At 39.2% G+C, this 26,731-nt stretch overlaps 1 protein-coding gene across 1 annotated transcript; it reads left to right on the top strand.

The window, feature by feature from the left end:
- Positions 1–607: 607 nt before the first annotated feature.
- Positions 608–23,015, top strand: C12H2orf73 (chromosome 12 C2orf73 homolog). Its single transcript, XM_059659821.1, is given in 6 exon segments — positions 608–633; positions 4,379–4,586; positions 11,255–11,408; positions 20,688–20,803; positions 21,619–21,864; positions 21,867–23,015. Coding segments are annotated over 6 exon segments (900 nt in total). The 3' UTR covers positions 22,017–23,015.
- The last annotated feature ends 3,716 nt before the right edge of the window (positions 23,016–26,731 follow it).

The raw sequence follows: 26,731 nt of genomic DNA, 5'->3' as shown, positions 1-26,731 counted from the left end.
CTGAGAGCCAAGCTTTCTCTGCAAAGACTAGGCAGCCCAGGAGCAGCGAATCTTGACTTGCACCGTGTTTAATGGCTCTCGGGAAAACAAGTTTCTCTCCCGCCTGCCTGCACTTTGCCGCCCGCTCCCGCAGCTCCGGGGGGAGGTCCAGACAGGCTCTAGCTGCGGGACCGGACACTGGCAGCGCCGCCCCAGGGCCAAGGGGAGACTCCAAACGGCCCCTCGCTGATCCCAAGGCTGGGGTGGGCCCTGATAAATACTCTTCCTGGCCAGAATGCGGGAAGGCCAAGTTCAAACGCAGGGTGTCCAGCCTGGGGTAGGTCCGGGAAGGAAGCCGAGAGATGGGGCCAGCCTCCCCCGCCCGCCGTCGGCGCAGTGTAGACTCGCCAGCTACCCTTGGAGCGGGAGCTGAAGCCGGGTTACTGCGCATGCGCTCCGGGTTCCACCTCCACCCCCGCTGCGTTCCCAGGCCGCGCTCCCAAAGGCCTCCGTCGCTTAGCAACGCGTGAGTCACAATCGCGGCTCCAAATGCCCTTTTCCTGGCAGAGCTTAGTCCCTGATGGACCCCTGAGGCTCCTCGCTGCCTCGTGTCAGGTCTTAGGAGCCCATGGAGGCAAAGGAGGATAAGCAGCAGTAAGTGCTGGGGTTTGATTTTCTCTTTCTCCTTCCAAAAAATATTTTCCTCCTTCGGGGGACCGTTAATTGAGTCATCCCCAATGTGGGAGGGCTTTTCCTCTTCCAGTCCCCCATCACTGTCTCATTTCTAGTAGTTGAGCTCTTACAGTACTATTTTTGAAAACACACTGTTTACTGGGCTTCTACTGTGTGTCAGGTTCTTTACAGGCATTGCCTGGGCTAAAATTCTTGAAGTCATCTTGAATTATCCACTCTTTCTCACACACCATATCTAATATGCTAGCAAATTCTGTAGGATGAATATATATATATATATAGTAATTTTATGATTTTTTATTATTTTCAGTTTTTATTTTTATTTTTTAAAATCTTTATTGTTGAAAGTATTACATAGGTCCTCCTTTCCCCCCCATTATGTAGACTTTACCTTAAAAATATATCCAGAATCCACAATTAATGCCTTACACTATCACCCCATCTGGTCTAGGTACCAGCGTCTCTTACGTGGACAGTACAATGGCCTTTGCTTCGCTCCTTGTCCCTCTCCAGCCTTGTCAACACAGCACTCGAGTGGGCTTTTTACAAAGCAAATTAGATCACTCTTCTCCACTGGCCGTTGCAAAGGAAAAGCTAAGGCTCCAACAATGGCTTATGGGGCCTACACATCGTGCCCCTTTTCCCTTGCTTGGCCTTATCTACTACTTGCCCTCTGACTCAACTCTGCCCCAGCACACAGGCCTCCTTGCTATCATCAGCAATGGTTCTCAAAGTGTGGTCTCCAGGCTAGCATCACCTGGGAACGTATTAGAAATGCAATTGTTGCCGAAACCGGTTTGGCTCAGTGGATAGAGCGTCGGCCTGCGGACTGAAAGGTCCCGGGTTCGATTCCGGTCAAGGGCATGTACCTGGGTTGCGGGCACATCCCCAGTAGGAGATGTGCAGGAGGCAGCTAATCGATGTTTCTCTCTCATCGATGTTTCTGACTCTCTCTCTCTCTCTCTCTCTCTCTCTCTCTCTCTCTCTCTCTCTCTCTCTTCCTCTCTGTAAAAAATCAATAAAATATATTAAAAAAAAAAAAAAAGAAATGCAATTGTTGCAGGCTTCCCACTACAGGCATACCGACTCAGCAACTCTAAGAGCAGGGCACAATAATCTGGGTTTGAACAAGGCCTCTAGGTGATTCTGACGGATCCTAAAGTTTGAGAATGATTGCATGGCTCGTTATGATGTGGAGCCAGTACTATCTGCTTCTAAAGCCTGTATTTTTGTCACCACACAGTGGTCCTCAAACTCTAATGTATATAAGAATCACCTAGAGAGCTGGTTAAAACTGGTTCCTGGGAACCTGCCCCAGAGATTGTGTTTTAGTAGTTTGGGATAGGACCTATTCTAACAAGCTGACAATTGATGCCAATGTTGCTACTCCAGGGCCCACTCCTTGAGCACCACTGTGAAGACAGTTGTACTTCTGCGGCACAGCCTTGGCAGCTAAGGTTCATTCTGCTGGGATTCTCTTCCTCTTTCCTGTCTTTTTCATTTGCCACCTTCATAATGCAGCCTCCACACTATCTAAAAATGCAACTCACCTCCCATATGCATGCACTCCCTTCTCCCTATTCCCTTCTTTAGTATTGTCCTTAGTACTTAAGACCATCTGATACAGGCATACTTTTTTTCATGGTGCTTCACTTTATTGCGCTCCACAGAGGTTGTATTTCTTACAAATTGAAGGCAAGACCCTCCACCAGCAAAAAGATTACACCTCGCTTTATTGCGATACTTGCTTTATTGTGGTGGTCAGGAACCAAGCTGGCACTATCTCCGAGGTATGCCTGCAAGTGTTCTACTTATTATTTTATTTTTCATCTGCCTTCCCCACTGGAATGTAAGCTCTGTGAAGGCAGGGATTTTTGTTTGATCACTCATGCATCTTCAGTGCCTCACAACAGCACCAAAGAGGCATAACTCAATAAAATATTTGTTGAAGGAATGAATTATTCTGATGTTTAGTTACTCACACCACGAGTACTTAATTGGGTGGATGCTTAAGTATGCAAGCAAACAGCCACAGTCCTTTCCTCCAAGGACCTGGTTCCAGTACAAGCACTTTGCTGGGTTACAGCTATGAGAAGCAGATGGAAAAAACTAATGTCAGAAGTCTACAATGACGCATCAATCACAACCTTTAAGTGAATGTTTCTATCTATGGAAAGGTAATAGGAAAAGCCTTAGGAGTTATTTACACTTTACCAGGAATCAGCTTTTCCAAATCCTTTACCGAGAGCACTTTTTGTTGGGATGCAGGGAACTAGGAGCCAAGGGCGCTGAATGGTGTTTGTGTGTATTAGAGTAAGGATTGGGAGCATACCGCTGACACAAAGCCAGAGCAAAACAATTCCAGGAGATTCACTAGCGGTAGTAAATCTTTTAATGGCTCATTAATATACAATGGTCCGGATGGTGGGGACCCAATGATAAATGAAACACAACCTTTGCCTTCATGGAACTTATTGATTAGTAAAAGGTCTTGTAGTGCGTACCAAAATCATGTAAACAGCAAGTGGGTACATAAATAATTAATTGTGGTGGTAGGAAAGACATGAACGAAATACTAAAATGGAGACTACATGGAGTGAGGAAGGAGAAACCTTAGGAAACGCTTCTGCGATGACTTCCAGGCTGAGACGTAAATGTTAGTGAGGCAGGTGTGCAGGGAGGCAGGCGTTGGGAACGAGCCACTCCAGGCAGAGGGAAGGCAGGATGTGCAAATACCCAAGGGGAATGAGACTGGTGCTGAAGGAAGGGGGGCCTGGAGAAGTGAGGGGAGAGAGGCTTGAGTGCAACTGAAGACTTTAGCTGGACAGGGTCTCCCAGGACCGCAGAGCCACGGTATGAAGGCAGTATTTATTGTAAACGCAATGAAAAGATATTGGAGGGTTTGACTGGAAAAGGACTGGATAAAGGAGATGGACTTGGCTTTGGTTTGAAGTAAGGTAGGGATTATACTTTAAAAGCTTCTATGTAAAAGTATTCTAATTCGCATGTTCCATTCTTACCTTTACTTTTCAAGTACATGGCATTTAAAATACTCCCTTTTAGGATGTCTATTACAACTTACTTAAAAGAAGAAAAATCTATAAACTATTTCCTTCTAGACATTTCTTTAACATTTTAAAGAACTCAGTAGCTTACATTCTTTAAAAAAAAATACCAGTGTAGTTATTAGAAGCAAAAAGTGATAAGAAATTGAATTGCTTTGATGCCTGCACAGTGGTCTTTTCTTGATTAATTCTTTTGGTCATTTGGTAGTTTTTATAAGTTTTCCAGGTGAGCTTTTAAAATTAAATAGTCTTCCTCATCCAGATGGATGAATTTACTAGGTAACTAACTTTTAAAGATGAGTTAAGATTAATAACTAACAGCCACATGACAAAATACTGCCAACATGCTTCGTAAGTGTGATCAAATCACTACTCCGCGACTCCCAGCGAGAGTCCATACACTGCACTGGTATATTGGAATAAATAATCATTATTCACACAAATCCCTTTATCTCATATAATTTAGAGTGAGAAAATGCCCTCTCAAATTTTAATAGCCTGAGCCCCTTATTAACTATAATAAAGGCTAAATAGTCTTGACTGACACTTGAAATATATTTAACTCCTATTTTATGTAATTATAACTCAGTACTGAAATGCTCATTGAGAGAAATGATTTACTATTGTATTCTGTTTTTCAGACAGCATAAACTAGAAGCTGCTGGCACAGTGTATAAAACTGAAAAAGAAGAACTCAAACATGAAAAAGAGCCTGGAAAGAGCACACCACATTCAAAACCATGTGTCAGAAGACGCCGTGTATATTATGCTAAATTCATTAACACAAATGCAAGAACATTCAACGAACCAGTTCCCTACATAGATCCTAAAATAAGGACAGAAAACCAGGTCGGACACATGTTCATTATATTCAACTAAGATTTAGATTCAGAAGCTGTTTTGCAGGATAATTTAGTCACAGACTACTTAAAGGATATAACATATGTTAGACTAATACTTTTTATAATCCAACTAGAGGCCTGGTGCACGAAATTTGTGCATGGGTAGGGTCCCTAGGCCTGGCCAGCGATCAGGGCCCATTGGGGCCTTCCGGCTGCTGGCCGGGGCCTTCCTTCCCCAGCTGCCAGCTGCCAGCTGCCAGCCGGGGCCTTCCTTCATTCCGTGCCACCCCCTGGTGGTCAGTGCATGTCATAGTGAGCGATCAAGCTCCCAGTCAAACTCCCGAGGGGACACTTTGCATATTAACCATATATATATATATATATATATATATATATATATATATATATATATATATATATATAGTTTAAAGCAATAGCCTGGAACTACTCTCATATAACTTTTGCATATAAACCATATACAAACACACATATTTCATATACATTACATACATTTCATTATATAAATTCCATATTCATTCTAGAAAAATGATTTAGATTCCTTTTATATATATACAGTAGTGCTTGGAGGTTACTGAAGAAATATCTTCCATAGTATTTGTAACATATTCTAATGTAAAAAGTTCCCATGATACCTGATAATTCAGATGCTGTCTATAAAATAATAGTTACCATTTACTGAAAGTGTATGAAGTGTTAGGAATAAGCTAAGTGTATCATATGTTATATCCCTGAATCTGCACAATAATTCCTAGGATGTATTATTGGAAATATTTTACAGATGATAACATACTCCAAAAAGTACATTAACATGTCTGAGATTACAAAGTTAGCAAATGTCATAGTCACATCTCTCTGGTCCAGGACTATAGCTTTAGCCAAACCACACTCTTATTCACATTATTATACTAAATATATTCCATTATCATCTTTTATTAAATTTGTTAGTTGTTTTTTTTTTTTGAGGTATAATTTATCAGTCTCCCACTGCTACTGTTACAAATAACCACAAACTTAAATGCTAGTTTAAAGCAACACTAATTTATTCCCTTACACTTCTGGAGCTTAGAAGTCTCAAATCAGTCTCATTGGCTATAGGTAGGGCTGGTTCCTTCTAGAGGCTCTGAGGGGAGAATCTGTTTCCAGTTTCTAGAAGCTGCCTGCATTCCTTGGCTCATGGCCCCTTCCTGGTTAAAACCAGCAGCAAAGCATCTTCACCTCTCTCTCTCTCTCTCTCTCTCCCTCCCTCCCTCCCTCCCTCCCTCCCTCTCCTGCCTGACAGCTTCTAATGACCTTTGTGATTACATTAGACCCACCTAGATAATCTGAGATAATCTCCCTCCTCAAAATCCTTAACTCAATCACAGCCCCAAGTTCCCTTTGCTTTGTAAATTTGGGTATAGTTGTGAGTTAGGTGTAGTTGTGATTTAACTTAACATTTGAATAGAAGTTTGTTTTAGAGGATTCTCTTTACAATGATAACACGAACTGTTTCTATAAAACTGCACACCATGACAAGTATGTGTGGATGTGAGGCGGAAATTTCTGAGGTCAGATATGCTTTAATATCATGTAGTAAACACTTACATGGGCAGTTTTAAGACTATTTTATTAAAAATTATTTGGGATTTAAAAGAAATTTACAGACGAGGCCTACACTGGGGAAATAAGCCTGGTACTGAGATCCAAGTTAGTAATGTTCTCAGATATTTTACAAAAGTCAATGAATGACTCCTGAGCTCTAGTTCTGGCTGAAGGTAAACCAGACTATTAACTGAACCCATCCTTACCCTGGAGATGCTAAGGAAAAGATGCTGGTTTGAGAATAGAAATATGAAACATAAAAATTTCAAAATTAAATCCAACTGATTTTCTCTTACTCCTAATTCATATGTCTCTTGGAAAAAAATAATATGAACAAAAGTGTTAGGAGCTGCTGTCAGCAAGTGACACAGCAGCAGTAGAATCTTTGCTTTGCCAGTGCCTAAAAGCTAACCCTTTAAGAAACGGTGAAAGTAAGTCTGAAATGAAGTAAGAGGATGGGTAAGAGAGGTCGACAGTGGACTTGAATGAGGAGTTACAGAGACGGGAGGTGCCTCTCAGAGTTAAAAGCGTGTCTGACTCCAGTGTGGAGTGGAGGGAATGTTTCTATTTAAAAAACAAACAACAACAAAAAAACCCCTTAAACGTCCTCATTTCCAAGTATCCGAGGAGTCATGCAGTGCTCATTTCACATACTTGTAATTTTTATTCTATTATTTTAGATGACAGATTTCTTTATAAAGTTAGCTTGTTTAAAAAAACAAACACGCTGGTTTATGGTAATGCTGGCTTTCAGAGGAAAGACAATAAAGTTGCCAAAATATTTAAACTGACAGATTTGTTGTTTTGTGTATTTTGCTACGATAATATCTTTAGAACACCAGATTGGATGATTGTATTTAATTACAAGACTTTTAAATGAAATAATTAGTGTCATAGTTCTGCCTGGGGACATAAAATTGGTGCTCGCGGGAGTAAAAAGGTGCTATAGCTCAGTCACTCCCCATGAAAACTAGTGTGGTTGTCTGGTAGTTTTAAATATTGGCATTTTAACTGTTTTCCGAAATGGGTTTTATTTTCCCCAAAGTGTACTTTTCAGAGCACGAGGCCTTCCTTATGAGCTCAATAAAGTTCCAAAGTCCAATGTTTTTTAAAAAACTGTATTTTTATCGCCGTTTTCTCAGAGCTTCACAATTTACATTAGCATATAAAGGTCCTGAGAAACCCTGTGATGAGCTTGTTTAACTTTGCTTATCTCACCCTTTTCCCAGTATTTAGCTATGGAAACCTCTTTCATGTAGCACCTCTTCATATGCCACACAACTGGTGTTCCACAGACCACCATTTAGGAATAACTTGTTGGGACATAACAAATTGCTTACAAAGAGGTATTTTTCAGCACTCCCGGTATCCAGAGCACACTAGAGATGGAGTAATCCCTTACATGAATGTAACTCTAGTGTTTGTTTAACGCCACTAAGCTGCCTTAGTAAAATGTGACGGTCTGTGAGTAGGGTGTTAGTAAAAGCCCGCATTTCCCGGGGTCCTTCACGTGTATGGTCCAAACTCACCCCCACCAGCAGCTGTCTTGGCCAGGCCGCTGTGGCTGCTGGTGTAGAACTCGGCCTACCACCTCCTGCTTCTTTGAACTGGTTTTCCCAGGATGTCTCACTTGCTTTTACTACTTATATCCCCTGAGGATTCTCCTTTAACTTCCCGAAGAATGGAAAATAAGCAATGTTTACTAATACATTTCTAAAGGCTTAGGGAGAACACAGATATAACATAAAGACGGCTGCACAGTGGTTTCCAAATGTGGCTCAGGGGTCCATGGCACCCCAGCCGTCAGGCCTTCCAGGGTCCAGGGATTAAAGGGAACCTCATCATCAGGAATCTCCAGGCATCTCCCTACCATGGGTCCCAGGCACTGTCATCCTGGGGCAGGAAAGGAGACAGGCTTGGAAGGGAGGACTTCCTTCTCTCCTTGAGTCCCAAGTTTTGAACTGGGAACAGCCATCTTTTTTTAGGCAAAACCCCTTCCACCATCTGCCAGATGTGGCCTGATCTCCAAAGCCTACACAAAACTATCATACTAGAGGACTTTACCCAGACTGACAAAGTTCATCATCAATCACTCTATCAGCTCTCAAAATTCAATGTAAGCGATGGTAGACAGGGCAGTAATTCCTTCATCTTTCCCTTTAGCACAAGGTGAAGAATAAAACAAACCTCCACCTATACCTTTAATCATAATTTCCTATCATCAAATGCTTGGATCAAAAAGGCAAGCCCATGTGCATGGGTGCAAACACCCTCTCACTATTCCAGGAACAAGCCAGACTTTTAAGGGATGGAGCAGACTCTCCAGAAACAGAAACGATATAAAATATGTTTTTGAACTGTGGGATTTCATCCTGCTGAAGTGAAAATTCATCCAATTAACTAACCAGGACACTTTCTCCAACTTTGGGATCTTAAAGTCAATCACAATTGAAGAAAAACTATTCATTATTTCCTTTGTGAAACTAAAGAGACTGTTTTGGTAAAATTCTAAATTCAAAAGACTTCTTGAAGGGTGAACCAGTATTTCTGCTTTAAATATAGTTTTTGCTCTAGTTTGGGAGAAAAAGAATTGAAGCCTGCCAGGTGTTTCCTAGTGGTTCACTTATCCCAGAGTTAGTCCCCCAGTTCTTGGGTGTTAGCAAAATCTCTGGTCAATAAAAGAAGATGCACTCTTATCATAGGAGACCTTCCTCATGGTGCTCACTTGGCACCCTTTTATTTTTATTTTTGAAATAATTTAAGTGCGTTTGTGCTCCTCTGGCTTTGCATTCCCCAGCTGATTTGATGCAGCAACGGGGCAGGGAAATCAGTGCGTGCTCAGGTGGGCGTGGGTTTGCACTGTGGCAGCTCTGCTGCCTGTGGGTGGTAGACCCTGGCGAGGTTACCTGATCTGCCAGCAGTTTTCTCATCTGTAAAGTGGGTGTACCTACTCACAGCACTGTGGTGAGAGCAAGTGAGAGAAGGCCTGCACGTCCCAGACCTCTGGGCATAATAGGCACCATCATAATGGTGGAGCTGCAAGAACGAGGCATGCTGACAACAGTCGGGTGTGACTATTTTCAGTAATCTGCTCTAGAATTCCTACATCAAATAGTTATATGTTTTGCAATTCATTTTTTAACCCATTCTGAAAAATGAGGCAGCTGGTTTCTCCTATTCTCCCTAAGTCCCTACTTTCTTATATGTCTTTGATCTCTGAAAACTTACTGGTTACCTCTGGTTACAATTTGTCATTGTGCTTAAGCAGTGGTTCTCAACCTTGGCTGCACATTAGAATTACCTGCGAATCTTTTTAAAATCCTGATTTCTGGGCCTCATCCTCCAGAAATTCTGTTTGTTATGGGGTGAGGCCACAACATGAGTAACAAAGAAACAGAATTTAGGACCTAAAGGCTCAATTCGTGTTGCAAAGTGAGGTCTAACTCTCTCTCCAACGATGCCTGTTCATCCCATCCTCTTCAGTTTGAAGATAATCTCCCCTCACAAAGAACCTGATGTTGAGTAGGCCCGACTTAATGCTCTGAAGGGTGTACTCTTCTCCGAACTTTTAGCCTTTTCTTGATTTCTTGCTGCAATAGAATTTCCCCCCGACAGAAAACCCTTTTGCTGCCGTGGGCATATTCATGAATTTCTCCTATCTAAGCGTCTTGACAATTTTCTGACAAGTTGACTGCATTCAATTACTTCTTTCGAGTTTGAGCGTGTGCTCCTCTTCTATACTTGCCTGTCTTTTTAGAAACTAAACTCATTTCAGAGCTGACTCCCATGCGGCCACATGGAGTTCTTTAGATGCCTCTTGCTGCTTATATCAACGTAGCTTTAATTGCATTGTCAGAGTTTTACTTATAAAGTCTTTGATTATGGAACCATAGCTGATTTTTTAAAAAGTTGATCTCCTCTCTTAAAGCCAAGGTGGGTGCTTGATGATGCCTAAGGTTTCATTGCCTAATGATAACCAAGAGCTCCTAAGTGTCACAGTGGCCTTCTCTCAAGGTTCTCTCACGTGTACCTGATCAATCAGTTTCTAAAAACACACACAAACATTTTAGTCAGAATTAAGTCAAGTAACTGTGAGGGAATTCCCTCCCAGCTTTCTCAGCTTCTAAGAGATCAAATTGTCTTACATGCTAATGAAGAGCTTATCACTTCTCCCTTTCCTGTGTATTAGGTCAGGGTTTCTCGTAAAAAATTCAGTAACATCAGAGATACTTCCACTTAGAGCAAAGTTTTTCAAGTGAAACCATTAGTTATAAGTCAATGTGGGTTGCAACAAGCATTGTGAAATAAAACAGAAAAGCAGTAAAATAGAATAGAAAAGTAGCCAACTGCCCTGCATGCAGTAAGATAATTGTTTTGTGAAACTAAAAGTTTTATGCATGTGTATGCACTGTGTGCTCCTACAGGACATAAAGTGTAGTTCATGGTGTGGGTCATGGACAAAAAGCTTTGAAATCCACCCTCTTAGATGATAATACATTATTTGTATTGTCATAATAAAAAGTATAGAACATAATTTTAAATTAAATTGTGTTCAATATTATAGGCATACATGTATACATCCTATATAATAAAAGGCTAATATGCAAATTTCCCCCTCAACCAGGAGTTGGACCGGGAATTGGACAAGGGGGCGGGGCCAGCCAGCAACTGCCCACAGCCTCTCCCCCCAGCCGGCCCCACCCCGATCACTCCGATTGGGGCAGGCCAGCTGGATCCCACCCATGCACAAATTCATGCACCAGGATTCTAGTATATAATAAAATTGTATGAAACAGAAATATAACAATTTTGTTTATTTTTATAACTCCATCTGGTAATAGAAGGTAGTTTAAGAATTTAGCATCTGTATTTTAGCTAAACATGTATGATATTTCATTTTTAGGTGTCTTTTAAGAAATACAGTCTTTGTGAAAATATATTAGATTTCAGAACTTTGTTTTAGAATATCCAATGACTTGTGGAACCAAATGACTGAACATGAAAAGCCCTTAAGCAGCACACAAAAATGGCCTACCGTAGCCAATTTTACGTTTCCAATTTTCTTCCATAAAGGATGACTGGTGGTCACATGGGAAAGAACCTGAGCGTCACTTCCAACCACCTTATGATATTAACAGCACCCAGAGGAGTGACTTTCAAAAACCAATGTGTCCGTTGGTTTTGCCGGTCAGGCACAGCAAGCTGCAAAAGCCTTCCTGTGGAATAGGTAAGGTCAGCGGTGGTAAACTTCTTCTCGGTGATCTCAGGTTACTCCCATCTACTTAGATGTATTAGATCTGCTGGCACCTCCTGAGAAAACCTCTTCTCTACAGAAGGTGAACATAGATATGCCAGTGCAGCCCTTGACAAGTTTTTTTCCTTATCCCTTCCTCGTGGACAGCTTTATCTCCAAACACGTTTAATATGCCATCATAAAAATCGTACTGATTAGTAAACACTAGCCTCCAAGTCAGAAACTTAGTAGCATTCTGCTCTTTATTGCACCAAACTTTAAAAATTGCAACTATTAAAATAGTAGGCAATACTTTATGGTAGCATTTCTCAAAGTGCAATCTGAAGGAGGCTAGTTTTGCGATGTTTATAGGCGCTCAAAAGCAAACAAGCAAAAACCCCAGGGTGGCCAACACATGGAGACGGCCAATGTGTCTTTTGATAAAGGACTGGATAAAGAAAATGTGGTACATATATGCCATGGAATACTACTCAGCCATAAGATGAAATACTGCCATTTGCGACAACATGGATGGACCTTGAGAATATTATGCTAAGCAAAATACGTCCGTCAGAGAAAGCTAACAACCGTATGATTGCACTCATATGTGGGATATCAAACTGAAACTCAGAGAAATAGAGGACAGCATGGTGATTACTAAAGGGAAGGGGATGAGTGGGTGGAAGAGCGTAAAGGGGGCCAAATATATGGTGAAAGAAGATGATTTGTCTATGGGTGGTGGGCACACAATGCAACATACAGATCATGTGTTATAGTAATGTACATTTGAATCCTATATGACCCTATCACCAATGTCACCTCAATAAATTTAATTTTAAAAAACAACAGGGGAAGTGGTTAAATAAGTTCTGCAAAAACTGAATACACACACACACAGTGGGGCCTTGACTTACGAGTTTAAGTGATGGAACTCGTAACTCAAATTACTCGTAAGTCAAATCTTAAAGTGTAACGAGTGAGGCACGTGATGCTGGGCTGACGTTGTGGCGTTCACTGTGAAGTTCGCTGCGCCAACTAGCGGTGGGGTATCTGAAGCTGGCTCGTAACCCGAATTTTAGCTCGCAACTCAAACCAAAAAATCGGCCGAGAGACGGCTCGTATCTCAAAAAAACTCGTTAGTCGGGACACTCGTAAGTCAAGGCCCCACTGTACATATAATCTGTCTATAAATTCAGAACTCTTAAAACCCTTATTCTAAGCATAAACAAAGTTCTCAGGAGTAGTAATTTTTTAACCAGGAAAAGAGGAATTGCATGATATGGACACTAGAAATTTGTTTTCAAGTGGTGCTGGGCATTGGACCCACTGAGAAAGAAATGTAGTCCTGCACAATATTTGGACCATAAATGAACAAAATTCAATTATATTTAAGTGTTGTTTGGCAAGTCTCAACTTTTAGCATCAATCTAGAAACACAATATGGAAAACTTAAACATTGAACAGAATTTAAATTTTATAGAACAGAATTATATTACCTGCCTTCACAAGAAAGGTAAATATACAGTTGACAGAAGATGAGGCATAGAAGAGAAGGGTGTAATATCATTATTTAACGTGAGCACTCAAGACATGCTACCCAAAGTAGATGAAACAAAGAACAGAAGATTAAGCTTAAAGTGAAGGGACCCAATATACAAACCAATTTTCTCTCCAGCCCTGGCCTCTTGACTGAACTTCAAGACTACATAGCCAACCACCTACTTGACATCTCTTCTTAGATAGCTAGCCTCCTTTTCAAATTTTGCGTGGCTGGAGTAGAACTTCTCATTTCTCCCATCCAAACCTATTCCTCCACCAGCCTTTCCCATCTCGATAAATGTCACTTCTATGCCCCCAGATGCTCAAGTTTTGATGATCTAGAAGTCATTCTAAAACTCCCTACCCTCCACATCCAGTCCATCGGCAAATCTTCTTGCCAAGGTAGTGCAGCCACTGCTTCCCCACCCCATCCTTTCTCCTCTATAATTTGTTATCCACATCATCGTCAGAAGGATTTTTTAAAAACATAAATGATATCACTCTCCTCCTTTAGGTCCTCCAGTTACTTCTTATTTGTCATGAGAAACAAAGTACCTACCACCATGCTTAGTACATAGCAGATAACAAATGGTAGCTATTTCTATTAATTATTTTACTGTACCAATTAGGTGTTGAACTGGAATCTAACTTTGGGAACCTGGCATAGATGTCTTCTTTTCTCCCTCCACTTGCCTTCCCTCCCTCCTCCTTCCTCTTCTCTCTCTCTCTCATTGGTATTTCTCATTGGCAAGACCATTATTGTACCCAAGTCCTAGCACAATGCCCAGAGTCAACCAATGTTTATTGATTAGTTTAATGAGAAATACATATCATCCAACAGATTATATAAAGTCATACTGTAATTTCAACTAACATACACACCAATACAGGCTTGTAATTTATTCATATTTTAGATGGTATCTGGATTCTAGATGAGCATGACTTTAAAATATTTTAATGTAACATTTTGAAGTACTTACATAAACTAGTCTGTATATGCCAGCTTATGCATGTGGACATGGAAAATGTGTATGTAAACATGCATTAATGCCAATTGTAAGTCATCTCCTAGTCATTCTGTTCCATCAGCCCACTTAATTACGCCTGGTCTTTGGCATTTCATCTTGTGCTGACAGTGAAAGTGCCCTTTATGTCTTGTACCACCACGCAATTTCCTGGCTGCCTTCCACAGCCAATTCAACACATGACTCTGCTCCATCATATCCGAGTCCCTGCAAGAATAAGTATTCACTTTTGGTTTTATGTAATAAATCTTTATAAATTGGAAAAGCTGATCTAATTTGTGAGGGAGGTATTTCATATTTATATGATACTATGGCTATTTATCAACTACTTGCTATTTTAACATTCTTTTGAATTTCAAACTCAGATACAATGGTTAAAAATAATTTTCTAAACTAGGTTTTAGTTTGTGTTGCTGTTTTTGCACCAAGGGGTAACAATAACAATTGCTATAGTTATGTTCAAGTTTCTGTTTTTCCACTATATTTTGAAAATCTGTACTATTATTTTTACATTAATAATCTTTAAAAAAATTTAAATATATTTTTATTTATTTCAGAGAGGAAGGAAGAGGGAGAGAGAGAAAGATCCATGATGAGAGAGAATCATGGATCGGCTGCCTCCTGCAGGTCCCCCACTGGGGGGTTGAGCCCACAAACTAGGCATGTGCCCTTGACCGGAATCGAACCTGGGACCTTTCAGTTCACAGGCTGATGCTCTATCCACTGAGTCAAACCAGCTAGGGCCATCAGTAATCTTTTTATATAAGATCAAAATAAATACTATTTAGAAGAATGGGATTTCTAATAGAAAAGTATCACTCATGTTTTTTTAAGTAGACACAAGCAAAATATTAGGAAAATTTGTCAAAGTAAAAGCTGCTAAGTTTCCTCCTATATGAGGAGTAAGTTGTATATTTGAATAAATCTTTGTGTGTGTGTGTTGTTGGTTTTGTTTTTTTTTTTTTTATAAAATATAGATGGCTAGCACCAACTTGCTTGTTGTATCCTTGTTTAGAAAATTCCTATTTTAGTTAGATTAAGTTTCTAAGAAACAGAGAGTGGATTTCAAACATTCTTCATAGACTTTGCCTTATTTCTTGCAAGCCTCATCTAACAAGGCTTCTTTTCAAAGTAATTAGTTTGGGTCTGATTTGAATTCTTATGTAGAGCAACCAACCAGTAAGAAATTGAATATCTTCTTTGATGTTTTCCCACTTAGATGTTTTTCACTGCAGAGGGCTTCTTTAAAAGACTCATATATTTGCAAAAGTGAACATGGCAGTTATGCCTAATTCTGAAAGGCATAATGTCCGAGTAAGAAATTTCTCTCTATAATAGCTCAGGTTACCTTTCCTCTCCTTTTTCTTGAGTTATTATTTTTGAAATTCTGAGAGGTTCTAGATCACTACATAAAAGGTGATTCATTAAATTTATTTGACTTCCTTCTGAAATATTTCTGTTATCTGCATAACAACGCACTCCAACATTTAGTTGCTTAAGAGAACAATCATTTTATTTGCTCCTGATTCTGCAATCTGGACTGGGCTCAGCTGGGCAGCTCTTTGGTTGGTCTTGCTGGTGGGTGCTTGTGTGGCTACATTCAATTGGCAGGTGGTCTGAGGATTGGTAAAACACTGGAATGATTGCTCCTCTCCATCTCCATGTGATCTCTCCATGTAAGTTCTCCAGCCGGGTGGCTGAACTTCACACATGGCAGCTCAGGACTCCCCCAAGTGCAAAAGCAGAAGCTGCAAGGCTTTCATGAGGTTTATACCTGGAACTGGCACCATGTTACTTCTGCCAAGTCCTATTGGTTAAATTTAATCACAAGGCCCGTTCATATTCACTAGGAGGGGACTGTTCAAAGATGTGAATACTGGGATGCCTGATTCATTGGGGCCACCTATGTAAGAGACTACTATAATGTCCTTAAATCGTTCTTTCTGTGAGAGTGTAGAAGTGGCCAACTCTTCACCTAGCTTTGTCTGAAAATATCTTTAAGTTGCCCTCACTCGGGACCTCCTTCATTGTATGTTAGGTTTCACTGTAGAAATGGGTCTGTCTCTGAGCTCTGTTCCTTAGGTTAATTTTCAGTTGGTCAATACTGAAATGCTTTCATTACATGGATTTTTAGTTTGTCTTTATATCCGATAGGGAAAGTCCCAGTCTTTGCTCTTCCTTTTTCAGAGTTGACCAATTTATTTATGACCTTTATTTTTCTGTTTAAAGTTTGGAACTCATGACATTCCTCAAAATATCCAGCAAGACTTGTATTCAGTTGTATTGACATTATAGATGAATTTAGGAAAAATGGTCACCTTTGCAGTAATATACTATCCCCTTCTATCTAAGTGTATGGAAAGTCTATTTCTACTTTTTTTGTTTAAGTTAAAAGTTTAAAATTTTTTCTTGATAGAGAGCTTCTGGGTTCTTTGTTAACTTCTAATTCTTTGTTATTTTTTCTTCCTATAGAGAATGTATCTTATTTTATTTTCTAGTAGGTTACTGTTATTACAGCAAAATGCTTTTGATTTTTATACACTTACCTGCTTACTTTGCCACACCCTTATTCTCATAATTTATTGATTCTAGTGGCTTTTCTATTCAGGTAATTTTAGCACCTACAAATAATGAGTTTTTCTTTTCCTTTGCAATCATTATACTACTTTTTTTCTTTTTAAAATAATACTCACCAGATTCTCAATTACTATGTTAAACAGAAGAATTTTAGTTCTGAGTTGTTATGGTGAATATTATTTTTCTGTCCTTTAGTCTTTCTCTTTTTAAGGAAACAAAAAATTTAATTTTCTATATACCTTAGGCACCCTCCTTGATTTATTTCTATTGAGTTCTTCCTCTAGGAATTTTTCAAAGTAGGTCTATTTTAGGGGAAAACATTTTGAGGCCTTCTTTACCTCCCAATATTTTTTATTGTAGCTTTAGCGTTAAATAACAGTTTAGTTGGGTATAATAATTCCTTTTTTCCTTTAATAGTTAAAAAATATTAAGTAAATTACCATTGTGTCCAATGTTGTGCAATTTGATATAAATCTACTTCTTACTCCTTTGTTGGCAATCTACCTCTCCTCTTTAAAAGCATTTAGAATTTTTTTTTCTCAGATGAAAATATGTCTGTAAATGTCTTAAAAGTGAGTGTTTACTTATCTACCCTGCAGGACTGGGAGGAGAGTGAGGCAATAAGAAGCTGAGGGCGCAAAAATTTAAGGAGGCACTCACTCCCAGGATCACACGAGTGCTTCCTTAAATTTTGCATCCCATGGGACTGGCCTGTCTCACTTATTCCTGGCCTTGCTACCTGTGTGGTAATCTGTGAGCCCTTCCAATCTGAGGTCTTTGAACTTTAATTCTTAGATATTTATCATCATTATTTTTTTAAGTATTTCCTTCTATTTCCTCTTCCCAGTTTCCTGAATTTTAGTTTTGGTACTTCTACTGTCCATGTTTCTTAGCTTCTATTTTACATTTTTATTTCTTTAGGAATAAAGAGATAAAAATATATGCTGCCTTCTGGGAGAGCTTCTTTGTCTGATTATCTCCTTCATGAATCTTGCTGTTGTTCTCATCTTGTTTATTTTAATTATTACATTTTTATTTCTAATATTTTATGTGATTCATTTCTATGGCCTCTAATTCTTGCTTCATCTTATAATACCGTCTATAGTTTTGAGGATATTATGCTTAAATTCTTAGTGCATTGATTCTAGTAATGCTGCTTCAAATGATATATATATTAAATTTTGTTGTCTTTATTTAATAACATCTGTCTAGTTTATCTTAGGTCATGTTCCCTGAAGGGAATCAGCATCCCTGTGTAGACAAAGGCTAAAGACAAGGTCTGGCTTATGTGCCTCCCAGTGACTTTAAGGAAAGAAAATCAGGTGCAGGCTGGGCGCATCAGTCCCCACAAAACCATGTGGACCCTCTCCAGTTGTTGTCTGGACCAGTCCTCAAGTCAGGACTCCACTTCTTTCCCCTTTACACTCTTAGAAAGAGGCATCACTGAGAGAAGGCAGTCTCTTGGTATTGTTAATCCCCCAGCATTGACAGTTGCTAGGGGAATAGTGGAGGAAATGCCCCAAGGGGCAACATACATCTCCCTTTCTCGATCATCATCTTATCCCTAGAGCAGTGGTTCTCAACCTTCTGGCCCTTTAAATACAGTTCCTCATGTTGTGACCCAACCATAAAATTATTTTCGTTGCTACTTCATAACTGTAATGTTGCGACTGTTATGAATCGTAATGTAAATATCTGATATGCAGGATGGTCTTAGGCGACCCCTGTGAAAGGGTCGATCGACCGCCAAAGGGGTCGCGACCCACAGGTTGAGAACCGCTGCCCTAGAGGGACTTCTGTGCTGTTTTGATGTTACTGAATTGACAATAGATGGCTAGACAGTTTCTGCCATTTTCTGCAGGCCCAGGGCAAGCAATAGTCTTCCCAAGGCAATGTGGGGGAAAGCCAAGAACAGATTTCAAAAGCTTTCCCCAACCTAGTCTCTATTGGCTGACCTCCTACCCTCCAGCAAGCTGCCACCAACCCTTCATAGCAGTTCACTAAAGCCTTACAGTTTTTTGGTAGTTCATCAGACTCATGCTTCTTTTTCCTTCCATGGCTTCCCTCTTTGTTAGGATACCAAAGAGCTGGCCCCTGCCTAACGTTGAAGACCCTCTCTATTTTGACCCCAGCATCCTAGAGATTTTGTTTTTAATCCTCACAACTCTGAAAGCAAATTATTATCCCAGTTTTTAGAAAGGAGGGAATGAGTCTCAATGAAATTAAGTGATTTTCTTCAAAATCTCACAGCTGGGAAATGTGATAGAGCCGAGTGTGAAAACATGTCTATCTTATCCCAAAGGCCATGCTTTGGATACTTCATTAACCCCTTCTGATTGAGGCCTAAATTTAGAGCTGCTTTATTTTATTCAAAAAGTTATCAAACTGCCCTGACCGGTTTGGCTTAGTGGATAGAGCATCAACCTGCGGACTGAAAGGTCCCGGGTTTGATTCCGGTCAAGGGCATGTACCTTGGTTGCGGGCACATCCCCAGTATGGGGTGTGCAGGAGGCAGCTGATTGATGTTTCTCTCTCATCGATGTTTCTAACTCTCTATCCCTCTCCCTTCCTCTCTGTGAAAAACCAATAAAATATATTTTTAAAAAATTTTTTAAAAAATGTTATCAAACTGTGTTTCTGTGTGCTGGACAAAGGCATGCATCCCCAAACTAGTAATCTTTTCCCAATTGGTAGCAAAAAAATATGTTATGGTTAGAATTTTTTCAATGTCATATTTGTCCACAAATTTTAGTAAATCCTTGGCACCTGCTGTTCTTTTATGTGCTAGCAAATCCTAAATGTAAGGTAATGATTAAGTAGAAAATGAGTTTTGAATATCTGACCTCAGTTAAAAATCAAGAAAATATTATCAGTTAGCACTGTTCACCTACTGAGAAAAGATAGCCATTTCATATCATGTAATATATATTTGAACTCTCATTTTTGTTGGTAACATTAGTTTATATCAGTGTCTGAATATTGAATTGAATTCATGAATGTTTAGTAAATGTGAATTTACTAACATATTTTTCCTTCCTGTATATCCTCCCTAATTTTAAAGGCATATTTAAAGAAAGAAAGAAAAAAGAGAAGGAACTCATGGACACAAACAACACTATGGTGTTTGCAGGGAGTAGGGGAGGTGGGCAGAAGTAGAGGAGGTTATGGAGGATTAATAGTGATGGAAAAAAAATAAAAACATTTTAAGTTTATATTTAACAGCTAATACACTCATATAGTACACAATTCAAATGGTAAAACAGAATATACAGTGAAAGTGAATCTACCGCTCTCCACCTCTATCGTCCAGCCAGGTGATTCTCTCTCCATACAAAAACCCTGTTTTCAGCCTTCTGTTATCATTTCATAGATATGGTACGTATACATAAAGTCTTATGTACATATTTTTTTTATAAAAGAAAGAATTTTTTAAATTTTGCAGCTTGACTGAATTTTATGTCACTAAATTGGGAAGTACCCTTACTCCTTACATAACCTTGTATGCTAAAAATAAAGTGAGTTTCAAAAATTATTTAAAGTATTAAACATAGGGTAGAGAGACCAATGTAAAGTCCCTTATATGCCTATCACCCAGATTGAAAGATTATTTTCAAGTCAGGGTTTAATACTCTGGCAAATTTGCAGAGCTTCTGTCAATGGGAAATTTAAAAAATTATGTTTTCAACTACAACTGCAGCAGCCCCAGGGTCTTCCAGTTCATTCCGTTGGTGCTAGCTGGGAGCAACTTAGGCATAAATTTCTCAGAGCCTTTCTAGGAGCAAAAATAAGTTGAAAAACATACTATGCATATGCTTTTCCCAAACTTTGGTTGGTATCTGTGCAAGTAACGTATTTAACAGATTTCTAACGTCATTATTGCATTAATAGTTTTTTAAATTACAAGTAATTTCACATGTGGGGCTAATCTGATGGCTTTGATTTGGTTCCTTTCATAGCGAAAGAATGCTGAATCATATTTATTATGTAGATGTGTGTGGAAACCTTCCACACTTAGGAGAACTTGGTTTCATTAGCATTTTTATAAAGCATGAATATTATGAATGCTGATTTTATATCCATCCACAAATCTAATTTTTGCCCTGACTTCACAAATCTCTTTTTCCCCCCTTAGTTCCACTTGCCTCTCCCAATGCATCTACAGAACTTCAAAGGAATTTTATAGAACGTATCTCCTTTATACATCAATATGATTCCAGGAAAATTCCCAGTGAGCCCATGAGGTGTAAGGTGAGACAGTATTTATAATCAATTATTTAATACTTGAGGATGCGATATATTTATGATAGAACCTTAAGCTTTTTTAAGTCATAGTCATTTTTCTCAAAGTCGATTTAAATAAGTTAACAGGGTTATTATAAAATCTCCACCATGTCATAGTTAGAACTAAACAATGACGTCATAATTTTGGATCACAGTGTTTAGAATTTGGTTTAAATTATTAAAATCATTCACTTAAGGTAATAGCAAAGCAGTTTGATAAACTTTTTGATATGCTTACATATGTGTTGCAGGGGGGATGCATGTAAGGTTTACAAAGTCAAACAAATATAATAATACTCAATTGCTGGATTTTTTTTCCAACTACAAATGTTTGTTTTCATACTTCACTATAACTAAGTCTTTTGTGGGAACCAATAGACATTTGGCATGCAATCATAAATCCTCACGTCTATGAACTGTAGTTTCTACTGTATCCATAGCAGCCTATAGAGCAAGAAATAAAATTTTATATGAATCGTCTTATACAATCCAAGGGATAGGAGTTGAGAATGGCAGATAATGAGGTGCTGCTTCTCTGACTCTCTACTTTTCCCTTCTCTTCATTTCCTGGTGCACCTATTTCATAATTTGTTTAAAAGTTCACCAATAAGTTTGGGATGAAGGTGACAGCCAATGAAGAAGCAGAGATAGGAAAAAAAAAAAAAAAAGCAGCAGAGATATAAGTGCCTGAATCACCAGGACTTGACTTAACACATGAATTTAGTTCATAGTCCCAGCAACTTGTGTTCCCTGGTTAATGTCAACTTTGTTTTCCTTTCCAGCGGCATGGAGTTTTTATGCAGATAGAGATAAAACCAGGGAGGAGGCCAAGGGCTCCTCAGGGAACAGAGGCATTACTGAACGCTCCAGGGTCATGCTCATCAGAACAGTCCAAAAAAACAGAGAAAGGAAACTCAGCGGAGAGCAAAATGACCTCACCGGGTGTCGGCCAACAAACGTCCCCAGAGCTGTTAGAGACTAAAGCCCACTTATCAGAAACAGACGTCAGGGAGGCGGCCACGGCCACGGCCCCACGAGTCCTGTGAGGGGGGAGTCTGCCGTCGGCGCTCCAACGACTGCAGCGGATACTCTGATCACCAGGCACAATCCTTCAACTCCGCCAATAAAAAGTCAGGATAAAGTACCTTCTTCAGATAAAGACATAACCCTTGGAACGTAGAGAAATTTCAGAATCATCATATAGGCTCTTGCATTTGCCTTTTCTCTTACCAATAACCTCAAAACACACAATTTACATAACTGAGAGAATTTTTAAAAAGACAATTACAATATACCAAAATTCTAAGAGTGGTCTTAAGAATTTTTATTCTCTAGCCTTTTCTATCATTTCCACCCCTCTCCATTCTCTCTCTTTGTTCCTTCTGGAACAGCTACTCGCTGAATGATGGAATACTTGGATTTATCTTCTGTGCCTCTTTTACTTTCCTTTCATTATCCTTCTCGTGGTACTTTACCACGAAACGATGCAAGAGCCCCTTGACACTCACTTTCTATTAATTTGCTTTTCAGCCTTGTCCATTATTATGCTGGGCCAACTATTGAAGTTTATAAAAATTTTAGTATTATATTTTAAATTTCCAAAATCTATGCATGCTTTCTAAACACACAAGACTCTTCCTACAGTATAGGTAGGACAGCCTCTCTTATCCCCTTAGAATAATACTATAGTCTTTAGTGCAATGCCTCACTCTCTTGGTATTGTACTTTTTCCTTACACGCTTGGTGCTTCTTGGTTGGATACCCTGCTTTGAGGATGAGATTTCCAGATCCTTATCAGCAGAAGCTGTTTCTGTCCATCACAGCCTGGCTTTGGGACAGGGCTGGGATATGCCGGCAGACAGGCTCTGAGGAGGATCTGTCTGAGAGGCTCTCTGATCCTCCTGGGGGTCAGGAGCTGCTCAGGCACTGCCCTGCTTTTCCAGACCCAGTGTCTGATTCGATCCAGACCACAGCAGCCCATTGCTTAGCACCGCAGACCGGGGAAGGGGAAACTGAGGTGCTGCTTCACATGCGGTTCCCCAATTTCCCAAACTGATCAATGTCCCAGGGTCCCTTCTCCTTCCTGATATCCACCGACTCTCAGCAGAGCTCTGTAAGACCTACCTCCACAGCCATCATCGCCACACAGGTTACATGTGTCAGATTTCATTACATTTCGTTTTGTTCCTCCACACGTTTGTTCTCTGGTAATAGCTTTTTAAATTTATTAAAATGTATTTATTCTGATAGTCAGTTTCCCTGTTTTTCAATGCTATTAAACTCTATTTTATTCTCTATATCTATATGTATTTTTATAAGCAAATGTGTATATCCGTCTGCCATTTTGAGTCAATTTCTAATTTCCTTTTAAGTAAATCATTTGAAAACTACATACTTAAATATTAGTAAATAAATTCTCTGCAATAAAGCCTCACAGTTGACTGACAAACATCACTGAGAACTGACACAGTCCTTCTTTTTTTTTTTTTTTAATTCTCATCTGAGGATATTTTTTCCATTGATTTTTTTTTTTTTTTTAGAGAGAGAATGGGAGGGAGAGGTGAGGGGGGGGGGCGGAGAGAGAAAGAGATAGAAGCATCAATGTGAGAGAGACAGATCAACTGGATGTCTCCTGCACATACCCCAACCGGGCCCGGAGATCAAAACCTGCAACACAGGTATATGCTCTTGACTGGGAATCAAACACATGACCCTTTGGTCCTCAGGCTGATGCTCTAACCATTGAGAAAACTGGCCAGGGTAACACATTCCTCTTTCTTAGAGAATATGTTTTAGTAAGAAATAGAGGAATAGCCTAGTTAGTGGACTACTACCATAGGCTAGGTTGGTGGTTCTCAACATTTTCAAATAAGAGGACAGACATCTTTTCTGCATTAGAAAAATATTTATGGTCTTTTACAAAAGAGTAATAGAACTTTCAGTATCCATAGTTTGAGAAAACACATAATAACAAAATGCAATGATGATTTCCAGGTTCAAGTCTCTTTTTCAACTGATAAGGGTGTGTCTCTCCACGATGAATTTCATAGCCTATTAAAGTTATAACAGCCTGTCAGTACAGACAGTACTCTTAAATTTCACAAGAAAAATGTTTTCCAAGTAATTCCCTTATTAGGTATTTTAGTAGAATAAAAAGCCCTTACCAAGATACAGGATTTTTTTTTTCAGCTTACCAAACCAAACATAAAACATGAACTTTCATATATTTTAATATTTTAAGACTACCTTAATGAATGTGCTAATAATATTGCTATTACTAATACCATACGTTTGTATGTTTTAAGCTTGAAAGCATTTTCAAATCCATTATCTCATGTGATCCATATAATAATGCTATGAGCAGAGCAAATAATAATATCCCAATTTTATGGTTAATTATAGGCTCAGAGACCTTCAGTGGTTTCCCCATGTTTGCAGTTAGCAAGCAATAGAGTGAGAACCAGAACCTTGGTTTCTCAATGCCCAGTCCATCTATTTCCAAATGCCAACCAACAGGACAAATGAAAACAACAACACAACACAACACAAAACAAAACACAAAAGGCCCATGTAAGAAGCATCAAGAAAAAAATTTCAATGCTTTTATTGAGAGATGATAATTTTACTGCTTTGGGGGATTTAAGATACTCTTTGTTAGACTTCTTATTTATAATGAACTAAGTTGATTTGAGAAGCACCCGTCATAACACAGATAAATGTCCATTAAAACGTAACAAAAACATTTGAAATGTACAACTGAGCACTGAAACAAGAAATCGAAATCCTTGGGAGCCAGAAACAGAACACGACAGTGGTGAGCAAGAGGTGAGGCTAAATAGGCAACTGAAGAAGTGGAATCAGAAGTGGAACTCAGTGGCAGGAATTTTAATAGCTGAGCTGGAAGGGGGACTTGAGGCCCCATGTGCCATGGAGCTTGAGCTAAGCACTGAGCCAGGATTAGCTAGAGGAACTCTACTGCTGTGAAAAGGACTCTAGATACCTCCTCCCATTAGCCTGAGAATTAGGGGAGGAAGTGGACTGATTACCACGCAGATGACACAGGGGTGGGAATCAAATGTACCTTCATGAGCAGGGCCAGTTTCCAAACCAAGGAAGCAACAAAAACTGGTTTGAACCAGGGAAACCTGAAGGACCCTGTAGAGATAAATATGAAACTGCCCCATCCTAACACTTTAAAACCCTGGATACATGAGCCACCATGGAAAGAAATACCCATGATGAGATGGGTATATCTGTAAGAAGGAAAACTTTTAGGGAAGGGAATTAGCAGAATTCATGCCCCAACAGTTACAGACAATAGAGCATAATTATAGATAATTATGCATAAAATGAGTCAAGACATAAAAGAATAAAAACTACGTAGAAAAGCCAGAATACCATACAAATAGCCATTTTGGTGGGTGGGGGAGGGGAGGTTATAGAAATTCTAGAGATAAAAAATGTCATTTTAAGAAAACTTAAGTCAGACAGTAGCTTAAGAAAAAAAACACACACACCAGTAAACTGGAAGATAGAGCTGAAGAAATCTCACAGACTACGACAGAAAAAGATAAAAAGAAATCTAAAAAGAAGAGACACAAACAATAGCCTTTTATTAAGAGTTCCAGAGGATATAATAGAAGGAATATGAGGGGGAGAAATTTGAAATAAAAATAGCTCTAATAGAGATTACTACTGGTTGCCAATAACAAATCTCCCCCTCTACCTTATTAATAGAATCACCCTTTTTAAACTGGGAATTGGCTGCCCAAATGAAAACATTTCCTGGTTCCCTTGTAGCAGGCTTGACCAAACGAGTATGTTATGGGATATAACTAGAGCCGCATGTGCAACTTCCAGGAATGCCCTTACAGGGAAGAGGGAGGCCCTTCTCTGTACTTTCCCTTTCCTAGTAGCTGGAATAGAGATATTATCATTTGAGTGGAGGCTCTCCTTGCTGGGAGTGGTAGAACAATAAGAACAGTCCCTGAGTCCCTGATGTCATTAAATGCCACCTGGATTGCCTAATTTATGTGAGAAAGAAAGAAACTCCTATCTTGTAGAAACCACTCTGGTTTAGAGAGTTTTTTTTTTAATCACTTGCAGTAGAGCCTAATCATAAAGCACACAATGATTGAAGTTTGAAAAATGAAATTCAATTCACACATGGACACTCAAGAGTAAAGCCACAGCTCGTCAAATGTAAAGAGAAAAACCTTAAAAGCAAATCAGAGCGGAGATTGACTTAGAAAGGAAAGTCAATCGTAATGGGAGCAGCTTCTAAACAGTAGATGCAAGAAGACAGTGGAGTAATATCTTGAAAATGCTGAAGGCAAAAATGATCAACACAGAATTTCATGCTTAACTGAGCTATCATTCAAGAATGAGAACAAAATATGAACATTTTTTCAGACATACAAAGATTAACAATAACAGCAAGTGCTTATATAATACAATTTTACAAGGCACTGTTCTAAGTGCTTTGTGCATTTTAACTCACGGTTTTAACCTCCACAACAACCCTCTGAGATAGATACTATTAAATTGCCATATTAAATATTATGAAACTAAGATACAGGGAGGTTAAGGAACTTGCCAGTGGCCACACAGCTAGTAAATGGCCAAACTGGGATTCAAGCACAAGTATTTTGCTCCAGATTCTGTGATTTTCATTATTATGCTACTCTGTCTCCATGACTAAGAGAGTTGGTTACTCACAAACCTTTGAAATAACCGCTAAAAGATGACATATAAAAGGTCAATATTGGACCTGAACAGAAACTGTAGGATGTAAGCAGAAAACAAGACAAATCAGCAAGTCACATTGATTAAATTAAGTATTAAACTAAAAAAATGTTCTTTGGTGAAATGATTCTGATTTTAGATTTCAGGGCA

Source organism: Myotis daubentonii, chromosome 12 (genome assembly GCF_963259705.1).
Source record: "Myotis daubentonii chromosome 12, mMyoDau2.1, whole genome shotgun sequence".
In the NCBI taxonomy this organism is placed as follows: Eukaryota; Metazoa; Chordata; class Mammalia; order Chiroptera; family Vespertilionidae; genus Myotis; species Myotis daubentonii.
The sequence above is the reverse complement of the archived record's forward strand: the minus strand, read 5'-3'. Positions and strand labels throughout refer to the sequence as shown.